The sequence below is a fragment of the Hyla sarda genome, chromosome 1 (genome assembly GCF_029499605.1).
Source record: "Hyla sarda isolate aHylSar1 chromosome 1, aHylSar1.hap1, whole genome shotgun sequence".
NCBI classification, from domain to species: domain Eukaryota; kingdom Metazoa; phylum Chordata; class Amphibia; order Anura; family Hylidae; genus Hyla; species Hyla sarda.
Genome location: NC_079189.1, coordinates 529,458,301 through 529,481,228, shown reverse-complemented (window position 1 = coordinate 529,481,228; position 22,928 = coordinate 529,458,301). Strand labels below are relative to the sequence as shown.

Below are 22,928 nucleotides of genomic sequence, written 5' to 3'. Positions count from 1 at the left end.
CTGCTTGCCTATTGCAGATTCAGTCGTCCCAGCCTGGTGCAGGTCTACAATTTTGTTTCTGGTGTCCTTCGTCAGCTCTTTGGTCTTGGCCATAGTGGAGTTTGGAGTGTGACTGTTTGAGGTTGTGAACAGGTGTCTTTTATACTGATAAGTTCAAACAGGTGCCATTAATATAGGTAACGAGTGGAGGACAAAGGAGATCTGTGAGAGCCAGAAATCTTGCTTGTTTGTAGGTGACCAAATACTTATGTTCCACCATAATTTGCAAATACATTCTTAAAAAATCAGACAATGTATCTCATAGTTGAGGTATACCTATGATGAACATTACAGGCTTATCTTTTTAAGTGGGAGAACTTGCACAATTGGTGGCTGACTAAATATTATTTTGCTGCACTGTACAAGATGAGCAAATCTAGATGTTGAAAAACTTCAACTCTGAGCATGCCCGGACAGCCGTTGGCTGTCCGGGCATGCTAGGAGTTGAAGTTTTGCAACATCTAGATGGCCACAGTTTCAATCCACTGTTCTAGAAGGAGATCGTCTAGGTTTGGATTACTATGTTAACACAGAAGCCTAAAAGGCAAAGTTATATGTAATTTGCAACAAGCTTTAATGCACTGTTGCATTGTTCGCCATTCCCCTGCACATATGGCATTAAATAGCATGTTTGAATACTGATAAGCAAGTATAAATAAGTCCAGTGAAAACAAGAAATTAGCACTTGGTGACTTGTACTTGTTAGTAACTTCTAAACAGGGTCATCTTCAGACCTAATCTTAAATGTCCAGTATATGTTGTCCATGCATGGAAATGATAGCAATATGTGAGTAATATATCAGTCTATGTTTCTCTACCACTTGGTGGTAAAAAATAAAATATTTTTTTCCCACACAGTACCTTGTACAACAACACGCAATGTTGTGAGAAGGAGAATGTAAGTAACACGGCTTTGCAAAACACTCAATACTTTCAATTCTTGCACGGAAGACCGATATGTTTCCAGTTCAATGTGCCTCATAAATTATTAACCCCAAGTACCAAAACAAGCAAGTCAAAAAGTAAACATTGTAAGTCAAACCAAATTAGGAGCCGCTTCACCGATTTAACCTTGCAGCTATCGCGAACCTGCACTTCATTAGTAATGTGACTATTGCGAGTCGGAGAACGCTCCTAGGAATTTCACTCTTCACCTAGTGCATTTGGAAACGCACTCGAAAGGTTGAAATACAAACTATAAATCCATCAGTCCCAGCTACCGAAGCCTGGATCCCTTAGTAATTGTATGGGACAGCAGTGGCTTTTGACTGAGAAATATGAATGTAATAACTTTCTATCTATTGATCTATCGACCTAATAATAAGCAGAAATGCATAAAGCACATGAGAAAAAATGGCAACCCTTTAAACTTATCTACCCCACTCTCTGTCACGTGCATCCCAACTCTTGGAGGACTTATTAAAGAACACCAAGTTAAAATTTAAAAGGAAACATGAAAACCAATTTAATTTAGGGAATCTTTTACATTGCTACATTACATTTACCAGAAAAATGCAACATCATCCACTCAACACATGGACCATGATCAGAGGATGAAACAAAGAATTTCCCTCTCTTGATGGCTATGCCGATGTAGGTGACTATTGGTCAGTCAACTGGTACTGGCAAATTTGGTGGCTTCATCTGGCTTATAATATGTATAGAGGCCTTTATTCTTGATATATAGTCATATCTAATATATAGTGTATAGTAAGGTGAGATAACTGGCTCCTTACCATACACTATATACTAGATATGACAATATTTAATAAATAAAGACCCCTATATATATTTCAAGTCAGATGAATCCACGAAATTTGCCAGGACTGGCAGACTATCTAGCATCTATGGGGGCTAATTCTGATATACCTGAGATAAGCTGCTGCAGGTGTGTCTGGCTATGGCTTAGTCCCATCTTCCCTTTTCAAAATACATGCACACTTGGCTAACCTGTGCATGCATGTAAAGAGCAGGGAGCATAGCTGTCAACACGGGAGAAATTGCGTTACAAATTTTGGGGGGCTTTTACTCCTTTTACCCCTTATGAAAAGGTAAAGTTGGGGTCTAAACCAACATGTTAGTGTAAAAATATTTTATTTTTTACACTAACATGTTGGTGTTGCCCCATACTTTTAATTTTCACAAGCAGTAAAAGGAAAAGAACACCCCCAAAATTTGTAATGCAATTTCTCCTGAGTACGGAAATATCCCATATTTGGGTGTAAAGTGATCTGCGAGCGCACAAAATGGATCAAAAGTGAGAGCGCACCATGTAAATTTGAGGTCTAAATTGGTGATTTGCACAGGGGTGGCTGATTTTACAGTGGTTCTGATATAAATGCAAAACAATAAATACACACATGTGACCCCATTTTGGAAACTACACCCCTCATGGAATGTAACAAAGGGTATTAGTGAGCCTTAACACCCCACAGGTGTTTGACGAATTTTCGTTAAAGTTAGATGTGAAAATGAAAAAAAATTAAAAAAAATTTCACTAAAATGCTGGTGTTACCCTACATTTTTCATTTTGACAAGGGAGAATAGGAAAAAAGCCCCTCAAAATTTGTAGCCCCAGTTCTTCTGAGTAAGAACATACACAATATGTGGATGTAAAGTGCTCTGCCAGCAAACTACAATGCTCAGAAGAGAAGGAGCGCAATTGTGCTTTTGGAGAGAGAATGTGTTCGAAATTGAAGGCCATGTGTGTTTACAAAGCCCCCATAGTGCCAGAACAATGGACCCCCCCCCCCCCCACACATGTGACCCCATTTTGGAAACTACACCCCTAACAGAATTTAATAAGGGGTGCAGTAAGCTTTTACACCCCACAGGTGTCTGACAGATTTTTGGAACAGTGGTCCGTGAAAATGAAAAATTTAATTTTTCAATTGCACAGCCCACTGTTCCAAAAGATCTGTCAAAAGCCAGTGGGGTGTAAATGCTCACTACACCCCTTAATAAATTCTGTGAGGGGTGTAGTTTCCAAAATGGGGTCACCTGTGGGGGGTCCAATGTTTGGGCTCCACGGGGGTCTTTGTAAATGTACAAGCCCCCCCCCCCCCCCCGTCTTCTATTCCAACAAATTCTCTCTCCAAAAGCCCAATGGCGCACCTTCTCCTCTGAGCATTGTAGTGCGCCAGCAGAGCACTTTACATCAACATATGGGATATTTCCATACTCAAAAGAAATGGGGTTACAAATTTTGGGAGGCTTTTTCTCCTATTACCCCTTGTGAAAATGAAAAATTTGGTGTAAAACCAGCATTTTAGTGAAAAAAATCTAATTTTTCATTTTCAAATTTGTCAAACACCTGTGGGGTGTTAATACTCACTGTACCCCTTGTTATGTTCATTGAGGGGTGTAGTTTCCAAAATAGTATGCCATGTGTTTTGTTTTGTTTTTGCTGTTCTGGCACCATAGGGGCTTCCTAAATGCGACATGCCCCCAAAAAACCATTTCAGCAAAATTTGCTTTCCAAAACCCAAATGTGACTGCTTTTCTTCTGAGCATTAAATTTACAAATTTTGGGGGTATTTTTTCCTATTACCCCTTGTAAAAATGTAAAATTTGGGGGAAAACCAGCATTTTACTGAAAAAAAAAATTTCCTTTACACATACAACTAACAAAAATTCATCAAACACCTGTGGGGTGTTAAGGCTCACTGTTCCCCTTGTTATGTTCCTTGAGGGGTGCAGTTTCCAAAATAGTAGCCTGATTTTGTGAAAAATACCAACATTGCTGGTGAACTTTGAAGCTCTCTGATGTCTTCCAAAAGTAAAAACATGTCAACTTTATGATGAAAATATAAAGTAGACATATTGTATATGTGAATCAAAATATCATTTATTTCTTATGTCTATTTTCCTTATAAGCAGAGTTTCAAAGTAAAAAAAATTTCCCAAATTTTCAAATTTTTCATAACATTTTAGAATTTTTCACCAAGAATTGATGCAAGTATCGACAAAAATTTACCATTGAAAAAGTAGAATATGACACTAAAAAAAAAAAAAAAAATAAAAAAAAAAAACAATCTCTGAATCAGAATGAAAAGTAAAAGCATCCCAGAGTTATTAATGCTTAAAGTGACAGTGGTCAGATGTGCAAAAAATAGCCGGATCCTTAAGGTGAAAATGGGCTTGATCCTTAAAGGGTTAAAATAAAAAGGGCATAACCGCAATGAGAAGATTTGAGATGCAAAGTTCTTATAGACATGTGTAAATGTTATAGTAAAATCAACAACAACCTGCCAAAACTGCATGCCCAAGGTGGTTGTTTCCCCGATTAATGGATGACTGCAAAAGAATTCACTTGCGTGCATAATTTGCATCTACACATTCTTTGTATAAAGAGTAACTATTCTACTGCAGGTTGTAAAACTACTAAATCAGGAACTTCAGGTTTGAACACTGAAAAAGATGAGGAAACGTGCACAAGAATGAGAGCCATGACATGTACCATTTATGGCAGAATTATCAATATATCTGCTACATAAATACTGTCATAAAAAATCTGAAAGTCTACATTATGTGGGAGATTTATCAAAACCTGTTCAGAGAAAAAGTTGACTAGTTGCCCATAGCAACCAATCAGATTGCTTCTTTCATGTATCAAAGGCCTTTTTAAAAATGAAAGAAGCAATCTGGTTGCTATGGACGACTGGTCAACTTTTCCTTTGCACAGGGTTTGATAAATCTCCCACTATATGATGAACAGCTCTTCTATATATCCATTATTATGTAGAATGACTAGGGAGCTGCCGCAAAGATCGCAGGGTTCCCCAGTGGCCGGATCCTTTGGATAGGGGAGAACATGTCTAGCAGTGGAGTACCCCTTTAAAAGGGATTATACAGGAATGGAAAAATAGCCGATTTCTCAACTCAAGTACTCTCTGGGGTAGAGGTGGGGCAGGATAGTGGGACGGAGGTGCAGGACAGTCAGGCAGTTAGCTGGGTTACAGTTAGAAAACGGGGTAGAGGGAAAAGTGTCAGGGAAGCTAGTCCTGATCTGGCACACCCCAACAAGCTACCATTTCAGAGCTGGCGGTACTGCAGCAAGATACCGCCAGGGGGGTGTCTGCTCCAGTAAGGAGGGAGGAGTGCAGGGCAGGCCAGACAGGTACTTGGGGACTCAATTATTAGGGGGACAGACAGGGTGATCTGTCACAAAGACCGGGATCGACGAATAGTGTGTTGTATACCTGGCGCTCGAGTTGGGCACATTGCAGATGGGTTGACAGGATGCTGGGTGGGGCTGGAGAGGACCCAGCAGTCATGGTACATATTGGCACCAATGACAAAGTAAGAGGTAGGTGGAGTGTCCTTAAAAATAATTTCAGGGACTTAGGCCGCAAGCTTAAGGCAAGGACCTCCAAGGTAATATTTTCTGAAATATTACCTGTACCACGAGCCACACCAGAGAGGCAGCGGGAGATCAGGGAGATAAACAAGTGGCACAGAAGCTGGTGTAGGAAGGAGGGGTTTGGGTTCATGGAGAACTGGGCTGACTTCGCTGTCGGATACCGGCTCTACCGTAGGGAAGGGGCTGCACCTCAATGGGGAGGGTGCAGCTGTGCTTGGGGAGAAGATGGCTAGAAGGGTGGAGGTGAGTTTAAACTAGGGGCTGGGGGGGGGGGGGGGGAACGAGGGAACCTACAATGTAGAGAGGAAAGATAGTGTAGATAGAGAGGGGGGAATTATTAATGTACCTGGGGGTGGAGCGGAGGGAGGGGTTAGAATAGTTAATAAGGATAGGCTTCATAGGGGAAAAAAAAACATACACCATTGAATTGCATGTTGACTAATGCCAGAAGTCTGACCAATAAAACTGACGAACTGGAGTTGATAATGTCTGAGGAAGATTATGACATAGTGGGTATAACAGAGACTTGGTTGGACGATAGCTATGACTGGGCGGTTAACATACAGGGTTATAGTCTATTCAGGAAGGATCGGACAAAACAGAAAGGGGGAGGAGTTTTTCTTTATGTAAAGTCCAGTCTGAAGGCCACACTGCGGGAGGATATATGGGAGGGTAACGATAATGTGGAGTCATTATGGGTAGAAATATATGGAAATAAAAAAAAAAAATTCTGATAGGGGTTTGCTATAAGCCACCAAACATAATGGAAGTGCCAGAAGACCAATTATTGAGGCAAATAAACAAGGCAGCAAATCAGAATGAGGTGGGGGACTTTAACTATCCTGATATAAACTGGGAGACTGAGACCTGTGAATCTCCTAAAGGAAACAGGTTTCTGGCTATAGAGAAAGACAATTATCTGTCCCAAATGGTGCAGAGCCCAACCAGAGGAGGCGCCCTACTAGACTTAATATTAACCAACAGGCCCGACAGAGTAATTAATGTGCAAGATGGACACCTAGGAAATAGTGATCATAATATAATACATTATAACTTGTTCTTCAATAAGGGAATCTCTCGAGGGGCCATAAAAACAATGAACTTTAGGAAGGCAAAGTATGAGAAAATCAGAGAAGCCCTTAACAATATAAAATGGGATAATGCCCTCAAAAACAAGAATACTGACACTAAATGGGAGACTTAAAAATATCTAAAACTCTCACTGTAAGGGTCAGAAATAAAAGAAAACCAATATGATGAATAAAAACGTTAAGGGGGCAATAAATGACAAAAATAAAGCATTTAAACAACTGAAAGAGGACAGCAGTGAAGAAGCATTAAAATGCTAAAGGGAAAAATGTAAAGTATGTAAAAAAAACAGATAAAAGCCGCAAAAATAGAGACAGAAAGACTCATTGCGCAAGAGAGTAAAAACTAACCCCAAAATGTTCTTTCATTTTTGACCTTTTTGCTATTTATATATTTAAAGTGTAGGCCCTTTAAAAAATGATGAGGAAGAAATTATAAATGGGGATCAGGAAAAAGCAAATATATTAAACAAATTCTTCTCCACTGTATTCACCGAGGAAAATGAAATGCCAGATGAAATACCGCGAGATAATGTAAATGCCCCTGTACAGGTCACCTGTCTAACCCAGGAAGAAGTACAGCGCCGCCTACATAAAATCAAAATAGACAAATCACCTGGCCCAGATGGCATTCCCCCCCATGTCCTAAAGGAATTAAGTAATGTAATAGACAGACCCCTATTTTAATATTCAGGTACTCTATAGTAACAGGGACTGTTCCCAGGAATGGCGAATGTGGTGCCAATATTTAAAAAGGGGTCAAAAGGTGACCCTGGGAATTATTGACCTGTTAGTTTAACCTCTGTTCTATGTAAATTGTTTGAGGGTTTTCTAAGAGATGCTATTTTTGAGAATCTTCATAAAAATAAATGTATGACTCCATATCAGCATGGCTTTATGAGGGATTGGTCCTGTCATAGTAACCTGATCAGCTGTTATGAGGAGGTGAGCTCCAGACTGGACATGGATCAATCGCTGGATGTCGCATATCTGGATTTTTCCAAAGCATTTGATACAGTTTCACATAAAAGGTTGGTACATAAAATGAGAAGGATTGGGCTGGGGGAAAATGTGTGTAAGTAGGTAAGTAACTGGCTCAGTGATAGGAAACAGAGGGTGGTTATTAATGGCACTTATTCTGATTGGGTGACTGTTACTAGTGGGGTACCCCAGGGGTCCATCTTGGGTCCTGTTCTATTTAATATATTCAGTAATGACCTCTCTCCCTCTTCTGCCCGCTCTAAAATGAAGAGAGATGGGCGCAATATTGATGAACTGGGCGGCTCTGCGGCCGGCGGCGGTGACGTCAGATATCGTCAGAATGGCTAGGCGGATCCGGGCACAGTAAGCAAACTGATCAGCGTCCCCCGCACTTCAGCCAGTACTGCTTGTTAGTGCGGGGGGAGCAAGCTGACAGTTTTTCTTCAAGCTAATGGTGATCAGCAAACTGCGTTAGCCCTATGTGTGTATAGTACCCTGAGTTGTACTGAAGTGCAGAACTGCACTTTACACCAAGAAACTAGTAAAAGTGCTGTGTATTGAAAAGTAAAAAAAACATCACTATATATACACACCGGTATTAGAAACTGTGAGCTACTGTATGTTCTATAAAACAATCCTTATCTCCGCTATGAAAACCAAAACATACTTAGAAAGAATGATGTCTTCCCCCCCCCATTAAATTGTCATTGGCAGCAGTAAACACGCACACTGCTGAACTTTGAGACGCTATCTGAATACAGTGACTAAGCAGTCTTTTCCATATCAAGGTCACTGCACACGTCTCCCCCCTGCACACGTCTCCCACCTGCACAATCTCACACGAAAGGAATTTCATCCCGGTGATAACGTAATAATGACTTAATGATTCCTTTATTTATATAGCCAACATATTCTGCAGCACTTTGAAAAGCTTGTCACGTTCCATACTGACCTCACCATTGTGGCTCACTATCTAAATCCACCCACCAGTATGTTTATGGAAGTGTGGGAGGAAAGTGGAGTACCAGGAGGAAGTCTACCCAAACACAGGGAGAACATACAAACTACTTGCAGATGATGTTCTTGGTGGGATTTTAATCCAGGACGCCAGTGCAGCAAGACAACAGTGCTGAGCACTGCCCCCTGTGCTGCTACCATGCATCCCCAACATAGGATATCTAACAACAAGGTTACTAAGCTACATACTGGACTCCTACATTTTCAAGTTATATAATAAATCCAATATCACAGAACAGCATATTCAGTTTAACCCTTTAACCCCTTAAGGACCAGGGGTTTCTCCGTTTACACTTTAGTTTTTTCCTCCTTACCTTTAAAAAAATCATAACTCTTTCAATTTGGCACCTAAAAATCCATATTATGGCTTATTTTTTGTGCCACCAATTCTACTTTGTAATGACGTCAGTAATTTTACCCAAAAATCTACGGCGAAACGGAAAAAAAAATGCAATTTTGTAACTTTTGGGGGCTTCTGTTTCTACGCAGTACATTTTTCAGTAAACATGACACCTTATCTTTATTCTGTAGGTCCATACGATTACAATGATACCCTACTTTTATAGGTTAGATTTTTTCCTACTTCTGAAAAAAAACATAACTACATGCAGGAAAAGTTATACTTTTAAAATTGTCATCTTCTGACCCCCTTTTTCTTATTTTTCCGCATATGGGGCAGTATGAGGGCTAATTTTTTGCGCAGTGATCTGAAATTTTTAGCGGTACCATTTTTTGTATTGATCGTACTTGTTGATCGCTTTTAATTCATTTTTTTTCATACATATATTTGATATAAAAAGTGACCAAAAATAAATAAATTTTGGACTTTGGAATTTTTTTGCGCGTACGCCATTGACTGTGCAGTTTAATTAAGGATATATTTTTATAATTCTGACATTACCGCACACGGCGATACCACATACGATTATTTTTATTTACACTTTTTTTTAAATGGGAAAAGGGGGGCGATTCAAACATTTATTAGGGGAGGTGTTAAATGATCTTTATTCACTCCCATAGGGACCTATAACACTGCACACACTGATCTTTTACATTGATCAATGGTTTCTCATAGGAAACCAGTGATCAATGATTCTGACGCTTGACTGCTCATGCCTGGTTCTCAGGCACTGAGCAGTCATTCGGCGATCGGACACCAGGAGGCAAGGTAGGAGACCCTCCTCGTGTCCTACAGCTGTTCGGGACGCCGTGATTTTGCCGCAGCGATCCCGAACAGCCCCCTGAGCTAACCAGCATTGTTTTACTTTCACTTTAGACGCGGCATTCAACTTTGAACGCCGCGTCTAAAGGGTTAATAGCGCGCGGCACCGCGATCAGTGCTGCACGCTATTAGCCACGGGTCCCGGCCGTTGTTAGAGGCTGGGGCCGACCCGCTATGACACGGGGCCACGTCGTGGCCCCGCGTTATAGAAAGGACTCAGGACGTACCGGTACGTCCTTGGTCCTTAAGAGGTTAAGGAGGAGCGCCGTAAATGTACGGCACTGTTAGGAAGTACTTAGCGCACAGCACCATACATTTATGGCGCAGATTTCCTGGATCACCGGACACGGTGATCGGAACGGATGATTGCTGATATCTATCAGCAGCCATCCCAGCATATCACCCAGGGGGGTCCTGAGACCACACCCCCCCCCCCCCCCCCCCCATGTCGGCGATCGCGGCAAATCGTACGATTTTCCGCTATTTCGGGTCAATTGGGTCTCTTGGGACCCGGTGACCCAAAAAAAAGGGTGTATAGGGTACTACATTCAAAAGGGCGGGTTTACAGCAAGTTTTCTGATGCAAGTTTGAGATGCGGCAAATTTTCTGCCACAGCTCAAACTCACTGTAAACCGAACCATGTGAATGTACCCTAAAAACACTACACCTACACAAAATAAAAAGTAAAATACTACATATACACATACCCCTACACAGTCCCCCCCAATAAAAAATAAAAAAAAAAGTCTTGTATGGCAGTGTTTCCATAACAGAGCCTCCAAGCTGTTGAAAAACAACAACTCCCAGTATTGCCGGACAGCCACTGACTGTGCAGGCATGCTGGGAGTTTTGCTGGAGACACCCTGTTTGGGAAACACTGCCATGGGGTACAGTGGTCCCTCAACATACGATGGTAATTCGTTCCAAACGGCCCATCGTTTGTCGAATCCATCGTATGTTGAGGGATCCGTGCAATATAAAGTATAGGAAGTTATACTCACCTGTCCTCACCGCTCCCGATGCTGTCCCAGGGGCACCCGATGCTCTCCCGCTGCTCCGGCGTCTACTTCGGGATCCTCCGGCTTCTTCCGCAGGGTCCGGGCCTCGCTTCTGGTGATGTTATTACGCTGCTGCGCCGACACGGCGTGCGTAGTGATGTAATAACGACGCCGAAAAGCGAGGCCCGGACCCTGCAGAAGATGCGGAAGAACGAAGTGGACCTGGAGCAGCGGGGATAGGTGAGCTTACCTGTCCGGGATGCTTAAACTGCTATCCGACAGCAGCTTAAGCATTTTGTGCTGTCGGATAGCAGTTAATGCGATGGTCCCGACATATAAAAGCATCGTATGTCGATGCTGACATCAACATGCGATGGCCTCTGAGAGGCCATCGTATGTCGATTTCATCATATGTCGGGGCCATCGCAGGTCGGGGGGTTACTGTATTTTTGTGGCGGATTCAAATGCCCAATTTAGGCCTCAAATGCGCATGGCGCTCTCTCACTTCGGAGCCCTATCGTATTTCAAGGAAACAGTTTAGGGCCACATATGGGGTATCTCCGTACTCGGGAGAAATTGCATTACAAATTTTGGGGGGCTTTTTCTCCTTTTACCCCTTATGAAAAGGTAAAGTTGGGGGTCTACACCAGCATGTTAGTGTAAAAATTTTTTATTTTTACACTAACGTGTTGCCCCATACTTTTAATTTTCACAAGCAGTAAAAGGATAAAAAAAAAGACCCCCAAAATTTGTAACGCAATCTCTCCTGAATACGGAAATACGCCATATGTAGGTGTAAAATGTTCTGCGGACGCACAACAAGGCTCAGGAGTGAGAGCGCACTATGTACATTTGAGGTCTAAATTGGTGATTTGCACAGGGGTGGCTGATTTTACAGCGGTTCTGACAAACACTTTTTTCCTATTCTCCCTTGTGAAAATGAAAAATGTAGGATAACATCAGCATTTTAGTGAAAAAATCTAATTTTTAATTTTCCTGTCCAACTTTAGCAGAAATTTGTCAAACACCTGTGGGGTGTTAATGTTACTTCTTCTCTTCAGAGCATTGTAGTGCACCAGCAGTGCACTTGACGTTCCACACATGGGGTATTTCCATACTCAGAAGAGATGGGGTTACAAATTTTGGGTGGCATTTTCCCCTATAACCCCTTGCAAAAATGTAAAATTTGGGGGGGAAACCAGAATTTTAGTGAAAAAAAAATAAAAATTAATTTACACATCCGACTTTAACGAAAAGTCGTCAAACACCTGTGGGGTGTTAAGACTCATTGGACCCCTTGTTACGTTCCTTGAGGGGTATAGTTTCCATAATAGTATGCCATGTTGGGATTTTTTGCTGTTCTGGCACCATAGGGGCTTCCTAAATGTGACATGCTCCCCAAAAACCATTTCAGAAAAACTTACTCTCCAAAATCTTATTGTCGCTCCTTCCCTTCTGAGCCTTGTAGTGCACCCACAGAGCACTTGACATCCAGCTATGAAGTATTTCCTTACTCGTGAGAAATTGGGTCACAAATTTTGGGGGGCTTTTTCTCCTTTTACCCTTGTAAATTTTCAAAAACTGGGTCTAAAGAACATGAGAGTGTAAAAAAATGAAGATTTTGAATTTTCTCCTTCATTATGCTGCTATTCCTATGAAACACCTAAAGGGTTAACACACTTTCTGAATGTCATTTTGAATACTTTTGGGGGTGCAGTTTTTATAATGGGGTCATTTATGGGGTATTTCTAATATGAAGACCCCTCAAATCCACTTCAAACCTGAACTGGTCCCTGAAAAATTCTGATTTTGAAAATTTTGTGAAAAATTTGAAAATTGCTGCTGAACTTTGAAGCCCTCTGATGTCTTCCAAAAGTAAAAACATGTCAACTTTATGATGCAAATATAAAGTAGACATATTGTATTTGTGTATCAATTTACAATTAATTTGGAATATCTGTTTTCCTTACAAGCAGAGAGTTTCAAAGTTAGAAAAATGCTAAATTTTCAAAATTTTTATGAAATTTGGGGATTTTTCACCAAGAAAGGATGCAAGTAACGACGAAAATTTACCACTGAGTTAAAGTAGAATATGTCACGAAAAAACAAACTCGGAATCAGAATAATCGGTAAAAGCATCCCAGAGTTATTAATGCATAAAGTGATAGCGGTCAGAATTGCAAAAAAGGGCTGCATCCTTAAGGTGAAAAAGGGCTCAGTCCTTAAGGGGTTAAGGTAGCTAGTAACCAGGTAGAGAACCTGAATGCTGTACAATAGCCAAAGGTTTAACACCTCTACAGTTGGGAAGGGGAATAATTTTATTTCCTTTACAACTACTGGCATAAACAATTTATAATAGTCATATAAAATAAATTGCCATTGCCATCTAAGGCCCCTTTCACACTGCCGTTGCGCCCAGTCAAGAATGGCCGTTAAAATCGGTTCCTTTTTTTTTGAGGCCTTCAACGGCGGTTCTCTTGACGGAGCACAACAGGCAACAACAGGTCCCAATGGCTCCCATTTACCATTATGGAGTCTGTCGGGTGCCATTTTTTGACGGGAATAGCAGGAGAAAAAGACGATGCAAGCAGTGTGAAAGTGGCCTAAATGTGACGGCAAAGTGACCACCTTGTCTCACCAGTATAATAGGGTGCTCATCATGCTAGGGGGAGAAATATGTATTTTAGACACAGATAATTCTGCCTCTCCCTGTTCCCCCCTACAAATAACTGTACAGATAACACTGCACATGTCTCTATGTAAATAGAGAAGAAAAAAGAAAAGAAGATGATTGAATTCAAGTCTCATACTGTAAATAAAAAGATATAGTACTGCCTTTCTGTTCTCAGTCTAAAAGATACAAATAGTACTGCCTTTCTGTCCCAAGTCTAAGTGACACAGGTACAGTCTTCTTGCCTTTCTGTCAAAACAATAAAGGCACAGTACTGCCTCCTTGTCTCTAAAGGTATATGATAGAAGGTAGATGTAGTACATTCCTGTCTTATCTTGTAAATTATAAAAGCATAGAATAAGATATTACTATCTCCTTGTCTTCCTCTGAAAATGATATAGGTACAGATAGTACTGCCTCCTTATAAGAGATACTAGTACATACAGTACTGCCTCCCAGTAAATAAAATATGTACAGACAGCACTGTTTCTTCATGTAAATGACCAATTCAGATACTAGTGCATTTCCTGCTTCCTGTAAATGTGTAGATAGATATAACTGCATGTCTGCTTTCCTTGTAAATGATATAGGCACATAATACTGCCCCTTTGTTCTTCCTTTCAAATAATACAGGCAGATACTCCTGCGTTTATGTTTCTTGTAATAATAAGCACATTAATAGTATGGATTCCCTTTCTCTTCCTGTACATAATATATGCACAAATAATACTGCCTCACTTTATGTGATGTAGATACCAATAGTAATGACATGGCACAGATAGTATTGCCCCCCTGTATATGATGAACACTGCTTACCTGGCTTTTTCTACAAATGATGTAAGCACAAACAGGACTGACTCTCGCTTGCCCTTTTGCAGCCTCTTACAGCTACTTTAAAAAAAAAAACTCTAGGCATTGAAAAGTAGAGGTCCCTTACTTTGTTTGATTTTATTGCCCTGATAACGGGTCTTGTGTGTTAGACCGGTTTGGGTTGGTCACCCCGGCCTCCCCTGCAGGCATGTGTTCTTGTTTAATAGCACTGTTCCTGACTCTTTGCATCCCTCTGCATAGGGAGATTTTGGCATTTACTTGTATTGAAATTATTTATAAAAATAAAAAAAAAAGAAAAGGGAACAGAAGTTTGCCCTAGTTTCTCTAGAAAATTTATCATAAACTAGGTAATTAAATTAATAAATCAATTATTAACAAAAAACAAGCAAAACATAAACCAGGATGTCAAAGTGAACTCTCTTGATCAGTCAGGGCGGCTGCTTTAGTAGTAAGCACATCTTCCAGAACTACACAAATTGCATGGTCAAGTCTGGCCTCTAGTGGATAAAGTAGATCTGCAACAAGTGCATATAGAAACCTAGAATGTGTCGGCAGATAAGAACCATTTGGCCCATCTAGTCTGCCCAATAATCTGAATCCTATCAATAGTCGTTGTCCTATCTTATATGAAGGATAGCCTTATGCTTATCCCATGCATGCTTAAACTCCTTCACTTTATTTGCAGCTACCACTTCTGCAGGAAGGCTATTCCATGCATCCACTACTCTCTCAGTAAAGTAATACTTCCTGATATTCCTGCAGAAACCTTTGCCCCTCTAATATAAAACTATGTCCTCTTGTGGTAGTTTTTCTTCTTTTAAATATACTCTCCTCCTGATTCGCTCTATGTATTTAAAAGTCTCTATCATATCCTGTTTCTTCTTTCTTCCAAGCTATACATGTTAAGGTCCTTTAACCTTTATTGGTAAGTTTTATCCTGCAATCCATGTACTAGTTTAGTATCTTCTCTGAATACTCTCTAGAGTATCTATATCCTTCTGGAGATACGGCCTCCAGAATTGTGCACAATACTCCAAGTGAGGTCTCACCAGTGTTCTTTACAGAGGCATGAGCACTTCTCTCTTTCTACTGCTTATACCTCTCCCTATACATCCAAGCATTCTGCTAGCATTTCCTGCTGCTCTATTACATTGTCTTCCTACCTTTAAGTCTTCTGAAATAATTATTCCTAAATCCCTCTTCTCAGATACTGAGGTCAGGACTGTATCAAATATTCTATATTCTGCCTGAGGGTTTTTACGCCCCAGGTGCATTATCTTGCACTTATCCACATTAAATTTCAGTTGCCAGAGTTCTGACCATTCTTCTAGTTTGCCTAAATCCTTTTCCATTTGGCGTATCCCTCCAGGAACATTAACCCTGTTACATATCTTTGTGTCATCAGCAAAAATACATACCTTACCATCGAGACCTTTTTCGACATCACTAATGAAGATATTAAACAAAATTGGTCCCAGTACAGATCCCTGAGGTACCCCACTGGTTAAAAGACCTTGCTCTGAATATTCTCCATTGACTACAACCCTTTGTTGTCTGTCACTCAGCCACTGTCTAATCCACTCAACAATATGGGAGTCCAAGCTCAATAACTGCAGTTTATTGATAAGTCTTCTATGTGGGACAGTGTCAAAAGCTTTACTAAAATCTAGATATGCTATGTCTACTGCCCCTCTGCCATCTATTATTTTAGTCACCCAGTCAAAAAAATGTCTAAGATTTGTTTGACATGATCTCCCTGAAGTAAACCCATTTTTTTTTTCCATCTTGCAATCCATGGGATTTTAAATGTTCCACAATCTTATCCTTTAGTAAGGTTTCCATTAATTTCCCCACTATTGATGTCAGACTTACTGGCCTATAATTGCTTGATTTCTCCCTACTACCTTTATTGTGAATGGGCACGACATTTGCTAATTTCCAATCTTCCGGGACCACTCCTGTTACCAGTGATTGGTTAAATACTGTTAACGGTTTTGCTAGCTCACTACCAGCTCATCATTATTATTAGTTCAGGTTATGGGATACAGTGTTTCAAAAAAGAACTAGTATTTATAAAAAATAAAAAAGGGTCAGTATACTTACAATGGAATCAGCATCAGCATTCTCCCTGTAGATAAGAGAAAGTACAAGTTATTACAGTATCTGAGGCACGGTGGCTATGCAGTTCCCTTCTTTCATAGACTTCAATCCAGTCCCTCACAAAAATGACATTTCAATAACTATAAATAGTGATCTCTAAAGCAGAGACCTCTTTACTTTTGCAGCAGCACCACACAAAGTAGCCTCCAAAATTACATAGAGAATAGTGACAGTGGTTATAACTGGACATCAGGAACAATGCAAGCACAGTCATATTAGTAAACAATAAGGCTAAAGCTATTTAACATTAAAGCCTATGGACACCTTAAATATATATTTCTTGTATATATATTCCTATTATGATTATCCCCATCTCTTGCCCTTGAGGAATCTACTGTCCTGACAGTGATACTAAGGTGTATGTGATTTCCCTCTTCAATGATTCACTGAGTGTGTGATTCTCCCCCTGCACAATACTGAGCACATGCTGCCCTCCTTATCTATATTCTAATAACATGGGGTTTCTGTGATCAGATGACCCTGAAAACAAATGCTTTTATCCCTTTTCCATTCTATGACTTGTTGTGTACAACCTGCTCCTAATCTGTGCAGCTATATCTAACACAGAGAAGAGATGGAGTAGAGAGTTATCAAACAGCCACAGATCTGTGTCACAAACAGCAGGACAGCCAGCTAAGTGAAGGAATTACTCAGACTCTACATAAACATACACACAACAAAGCTTCAATTATGCACACATCTTCCAAAAAACCTCCAACAAAAACAGGTTACAAAACAACTTAATTGATAAGTATTTTCCCATATCTTCCCAATCTGCTATCCTACTAAAGCATTACTGCCATTAAAGGGGTACTCCCCTGGAAAACTTTTTATTTTATTTTATTTTTTTAAGTCAACTGGTGCTAGAAAGTTATACAGATTTGTAAATTACTTCTATTTAAAAATCTTAATCCTTCTAGTACTGAACAGCTTCTATTTGCTCCACAGGAAGTTATTTTCTTTTTGAATTTCCTTTTCAGTCTCACCACAGTGCTCCCTGCTGGCACCTCTGTCCATTTTAGGAACTGTCTGGAGCAGGAGTGGTTTGCTATGGGGATTTGCTCCTACTCTGGACTGTTCCTAAAATGAACAGAGATGTCAGAAGAGAGCACTGTGGTCAGACAAAGGAAATTCAAAAAGAAAAGAACTTCCTGTGAAGCAAATTGAAGCTGATAAGTATTAGAAGGATAAAGATTTTTAATAGAAGTAATTTACAAATCTGTTTAACTTTCTGGCACCAGATAATTTAAAAAAATGTTTCCTCTGGAGAACCCTTTTAAGTGTTAATACACAAAGTACGCCATAAAGATTCAAAGTACTGCTACTCTCACATTCAAATGGTTCCTCTTTGTTAAATTTGCCATGGTTCAACAAGTGGCAGTGGGTGAACAATAGCCTTGTACCAGCTGCATTGAAGGAGATGGGTGAATCAAACTACCCTGCAGTAGCAGGATGCCCAACTGATTCTGGGAACGCACCAACGCAAAGAAATGTAGGAATCTCTCACCCTAATAACTCACAACCGCAGGGGGTCTCAGAGGTGACCTGGTGCGATCAACAACTATTGGCATGTCTGATTAACCTGAAGTAGTTGTTTTTAATAACAGTGACACTTTAAGCACAACATGAGGTGTAAAATGCATCTGTGGAATGAAATGGAATAATAATGAAGCAGCAAGATAAGTTACAGATTATAATAGTGCTACATGGTCTGGTAATTCAGAAAGGAAGACGTAGGAAATCTATACTTTAAGAGAGTGTCAATTTGCGCTATAGCTGACTTTCTGCAGGATAGGGGATAAGTGTGAGATCGCGGGGATCCCAGTGTTGGGACCCCCCAGCTCTCACGTACTGCGCCCTGGCTCTTCTCATGAGTAGGCATGTCGACCACCACACAAAGCAGAGGCCAACACTCATTTAAGCATCTCTATGGGAGAGCTGGAAATACAGCGTTCGGGTATCTTCGGCTCTCCCATAGAGATGCATGGAGGGGGGAGTGTTGGCCACAGCTTCAAGACGTGGTCGACACACTGCATTCATGCAAAGAGCAAGAGTTTTGTTATACTGGACTACTCCTTTAAGAGAAAAAATATGATCCAGGCTAATAGGCACAAGGGATACTAACCCAGGCTCTGGGTCATCCTTCTTTTTCATTTTAGTTGGAAGTCCAAAAGTCTTTCTTTTCTTCTGCTTTACCCCTGTAACTTAAAAAAGTGACTTTAGGTAACATAATTCTAGTTTGTTTCAAGAGCAATAACTGAAACTTTCTATTTATACTACATTATAATACAGCAGAACTCACCTTCTACCGCAACCGCTGCATTGCACTCTTCAAATTCAATGGGGCCTACATACAAAAACAAAACAAAACTATTTCTCTACAACCAATATACATTGAGAGAAAATAACATTTTCAAATCATAATGTCGAGCAGGGTCTTTAAAAGGGGTACTCCACCCCTAGATATCTTATCACCTAGGGGACCCCCACGATCTCTGTGCAGCAAACAGCGTTCATTTAGACTGCTGGGTGCAGGCGATGGGGGTCGTGACGTCACACCCCTCATGTTCTCACACCACACCCCCTCAATGCAAGTCAATAGGAGGGGGCGTGATGGTCGCCATGCCCCCTCCCATAGACTTGCATTGAGGGAGTGTGGCATGACGTCAAGTGGGGCGTAGTCATGATGTCACGGCCCCTGCCGCCCGCTCCAAGCGTTCGGAACGAAATGTTCTGAATGCTGGGGCAGCAGGGTACCCCTTTAACACTTTACACAGAAGACCTGCCAAACAGTCCAAATATTTCATTATGAGCATGTAGTGTAATTTAAGAAATTATATAAGACTTATGTTTTATTTTTCAAATACTTTCACTATATTTAAACATTTTTCTAAATCACAGTTTAAGCTTTGCAAATTCATGGAAAAGCAGATAATACAAAAGATTTTGGTGTTGAAAGTGAGAAACTTAGTGAAGGACTGTTTGTCTCTGTGCCTCCAAATGTAAAAGCCATCCCTGACATATTCACGGAGGACCGCCAAATATCAACCAAAAGTATTGCAACATATAAAGGAATATCACGTGAAAGAGTGCCATCATCCACAACGATTTGGAAATGAGAAACCTTGTAAGGGTGCATGCACACCACGTATACAGTTCCCATATACGGTTTCAAGTTAAAAACCGTATGGAACCGTATAGAAAACCGTATGCATTGACTTAACATTGTAAACCGTATGTCAACCGCATCATCCGGTTTAGTCCGTTTTGCATCCCATACTGTTTTGCCCAGTTTTTTACCCATACCCAAAACCGTAGTCTACCACGTTTCTTGGTCCGGGTGAAAAACTGTATTAAACCGTATACTTTTTTTTTTTTTTTTTAACATGGGAGTCAATGGGAACTGTATGTGCGTACGGTTCCATCCGGTTTTCACCATACGGTTTTTGACTTTGCTCAGTTTTTTCTTGGAATTTCAATCAAACAAGTGAAACTTTATTCAAAATGGAGGGGAAAGTTAAAAACGTATTTTTTTCTTAAAAACCGGATGCAACCGGACATAATTTTTCAAACCGTATACGGTTTTCAACCGTATATGGGTTAAAAATTGTACACACGTTTTGATACAGTTTAGTCTGGTTTTGAGGAATCCGTTTTTCATCAAAAACCTGATACAGGAACTGTATTGCAAAAATGTGGTGTGCATGCACCCTAACAAAGTGTATCCCAAGACTTTTGACAACTGAACAAAAGAACACAGGTGGAACAGTGGCAAAACCGATCTCCTTCGGCCTTTCCATACTCCTGCAGAAGATCCGTGTTGAAAGACAAAAAGACTCTCTAATTCCTCTGCACTCCAATGGATGAGGTCCATTAAACATATAAGAGTAAGAAGTTTATTTAAAAATAAAAGGTTATGAAGCAATTATTGGTTTCAGGAAAACATCCTCCTTGATATGATTAGTTATTAATCTGATGAAGGGGGTAATGGACCACAAAACCAGCCATTTTCTTGAAACCTTTTATTTTGGAATAAACTTCGTACATTACTATATATATATATCTATTGGTGGCCAACAGTTCCTGTTTGTCTCTTAACACAGGTCTTTTCAGAAAGATCATTATGGTCAGAATCGCCTCTGCCTCTCTGTTTTAATGGTCAGAATCGTATTGACTGCTTTCAGTTTCTCTGTTCCTAATGATACATGCGCTGCTGTGTTACGCAATTTTTTTAAATTTGCAAAGTATGCCCCTAAAGGATGATGAAGTCATGAGACCAATACCCATTACCATCATATATGTACAATCCAGCCATCATCACTTGTTGATAAAACTATGATACAGAACAGGTAACAAATGCACATGCTTCATCTATGGGTGCGTTACTAGTTGCTTGCACTTGATAGTGTGGAAGCAAGTAGTAATGCCGACAAAGCATGCAACATCGGTCGAGTAGCTACCATGGAATAAAGGTAGCTTGTTTCAGTATTTTCAATACAGTCAGAAAAATGAAACATTATTTTCTAACAGCACGGAGAGCCTGAGAGGCTCTTTTCACAACTCCTGTGTGCGCTTCCCATGCCACAGTGAGTGGCAAGGCTTTGCGTGCCTGGCATGGTGCCAGCTGACAGCCCAGCTGGATATCAGTGCACATCGTGACCCCCCTCCTGCAGCGTGTCACTTCGCAATCGTTTCCGCAGTAGAAAGTTTATTCAACCTCTCTCTGGAAATTCAGTGGACCGGCCATCATTCTGCTATTTAATCAGAGTGGGACATTTTATTTTTCTGACAGCACTAAAGCCAGAGAGCAATTCCTAATGAACAGCTTGATACAAGTGGAATTTCTAATGTTTTAGCCTCAATTAATTCTGCTGTCAAAACAAATGACTGCTCTTAGCTGTGCAATGTTAAAGCTGGGTCAGTAAAGGGCAGTGCTGGGAGTACACAATCAAGCTATTTTTCAGGATTTTTATACAAGCTTTCCAGATCAAGAGCCTCGATGGATTTAAAATGCCATATAGACAAACAATACACCTGTATTCCCAGATGAACTGTTACAGAGTTAGATCTACTCACCAAGGACTGAACAAGCGAGTCTTTCACAGCCACGCAACACACACACCCTATTAGACAAACACCCTTACATAGCTTGACTAGTGACCAACTTACCTTATAAACAACTACTATAAAGTAGTAGCTCTCATGCTTTTGCAGAACTACAACTCCCATCATAGGGCATGATGGGAATTGTAGTTTTGTTGCAACAGCTGGAGAGCCACAGGTAGGGGGAATACAATATTAAAGGAAAATGGTCACCAACACTATAACCCGATACACCGGGTTATAGTGCAGGTGAACAGGAGACTGATGCGGGGTCTGGGACTGCTATACCTACCTGCATTCCGGAGCCCCGATCCCCTGAAGGTCGCCCTCTTCAGTAGGCACGAGCGCTCACGTGACCAGCGCTTATGAATATTTAAATCTAGTCGGCAGGCCTGCCCCCAGAGCGCAAGTCAGCGCTGGAAGAGGGGGACCTTCAGGGGATCGGGGCTCCGGAATGCAGGTAGGTATAGCAGTCCCAGACCCCGCATCAGTCTCCTGTTCACCCGCACTATAACCCGGTGTATCGTATTATAGTGCGGGTGAACGGGTGACCGTTTTCCTTTAAGCATGTATTAAGTATGTGCTTTCGGGGGTTTTTTGGTGTGACATTCCAATGAGTAAATAAATAGAGATTATTTATAATAAGTATATTCTTTAGGGCACTGTTTCTCAACCAGTGTGCCTCCAGCTGGTGCAAAACTACACCTTCCAGCATTCAGGACAGCCATATGCTCTCCGGGCATGCTGGGGAGGGGGGGGGGGGTGGTTGGGTTGTAATTTCACAACAGCTGGAGCAGACTATGTGAAACACTGCTTTAGGGTTATGTTCACACATAGCTGATACTCAATACCCAAGATCTGCAGTGATAAACTATCTTGCATTGTTGCAGATTTACCACTGCATTCTGGATAAAGAAGAAAAAAAAATTGGTTTAAGATTTCCAACAATAAATTAAACTGCAGATTATTGAAGATTTTGTCTTTCCTATTTAAGTCAATGGCGAAAATTTGCATCAAATCTCGTAATTGAACATGTTGCATAATTAAAGGGGAACTCCAGTACATAAGAATGTATTCCTTTTAAGTGTCTAATCACAGGAGGGCCGACCACTGGGACCCCCTGCGATCTCCTAGCTGACACCCCAGCTCTCCCTATACACGCAGAGACCTCCGCTCCATACATGGATTACTGTTGAAGTGGTGACTGACACGCCCCTCCATTTATCTCTATGGAAGAGATACACGAGTGCTGTCAAAGTAGGTCTGCTAAGTGGCTATTAAAGTGGAACTCCGGTGGAAAAAAGTAGAAAATAAATGTTTTTAAATCGACTGGTGTCTGAAAGTTAAACAGATTTGTAAATGACTTCTATTTAAAAAATCTTAACCCTTCCAGTACTTATTAGCTACTGTATAAAACAGAGAAATTTGTGAATTTCTTTTCTGTCTGACAACAGTG

General features: G+C 40.7%; 1 protein-coding gene across 1 annotated transcript in view; it reads right to left on the bottom strand.

Moving 5' to 3' along the window:
- Positions 1-22,928, bottom strand: part of FCHO2 (FCH and mu domain containing endocytic adaptor 2) — a 145,574-nt gene that overhangs the window by 55,002 nt on the left and 67,644 nt on the right. The window contains exons 9-11 of the mRNA XM_056539861.1: positions 18,672-18,716; positions 18,495-18,567; positions 16,313-16,337 (exon numbers count right to left, since the gene is read on the bottom strand). Of these exons, the coding sequence (XP_056395836.1) occupies positions 16,313-16,337; positions 18,495-18,567; positions 18,672-18,716 (143 nt within the window). The remainder of the gene's footprint in view (positions 1-16,312; positions 16,338-18,494; positions 18,568-18,671; positions 18,717-22,928) is intronic.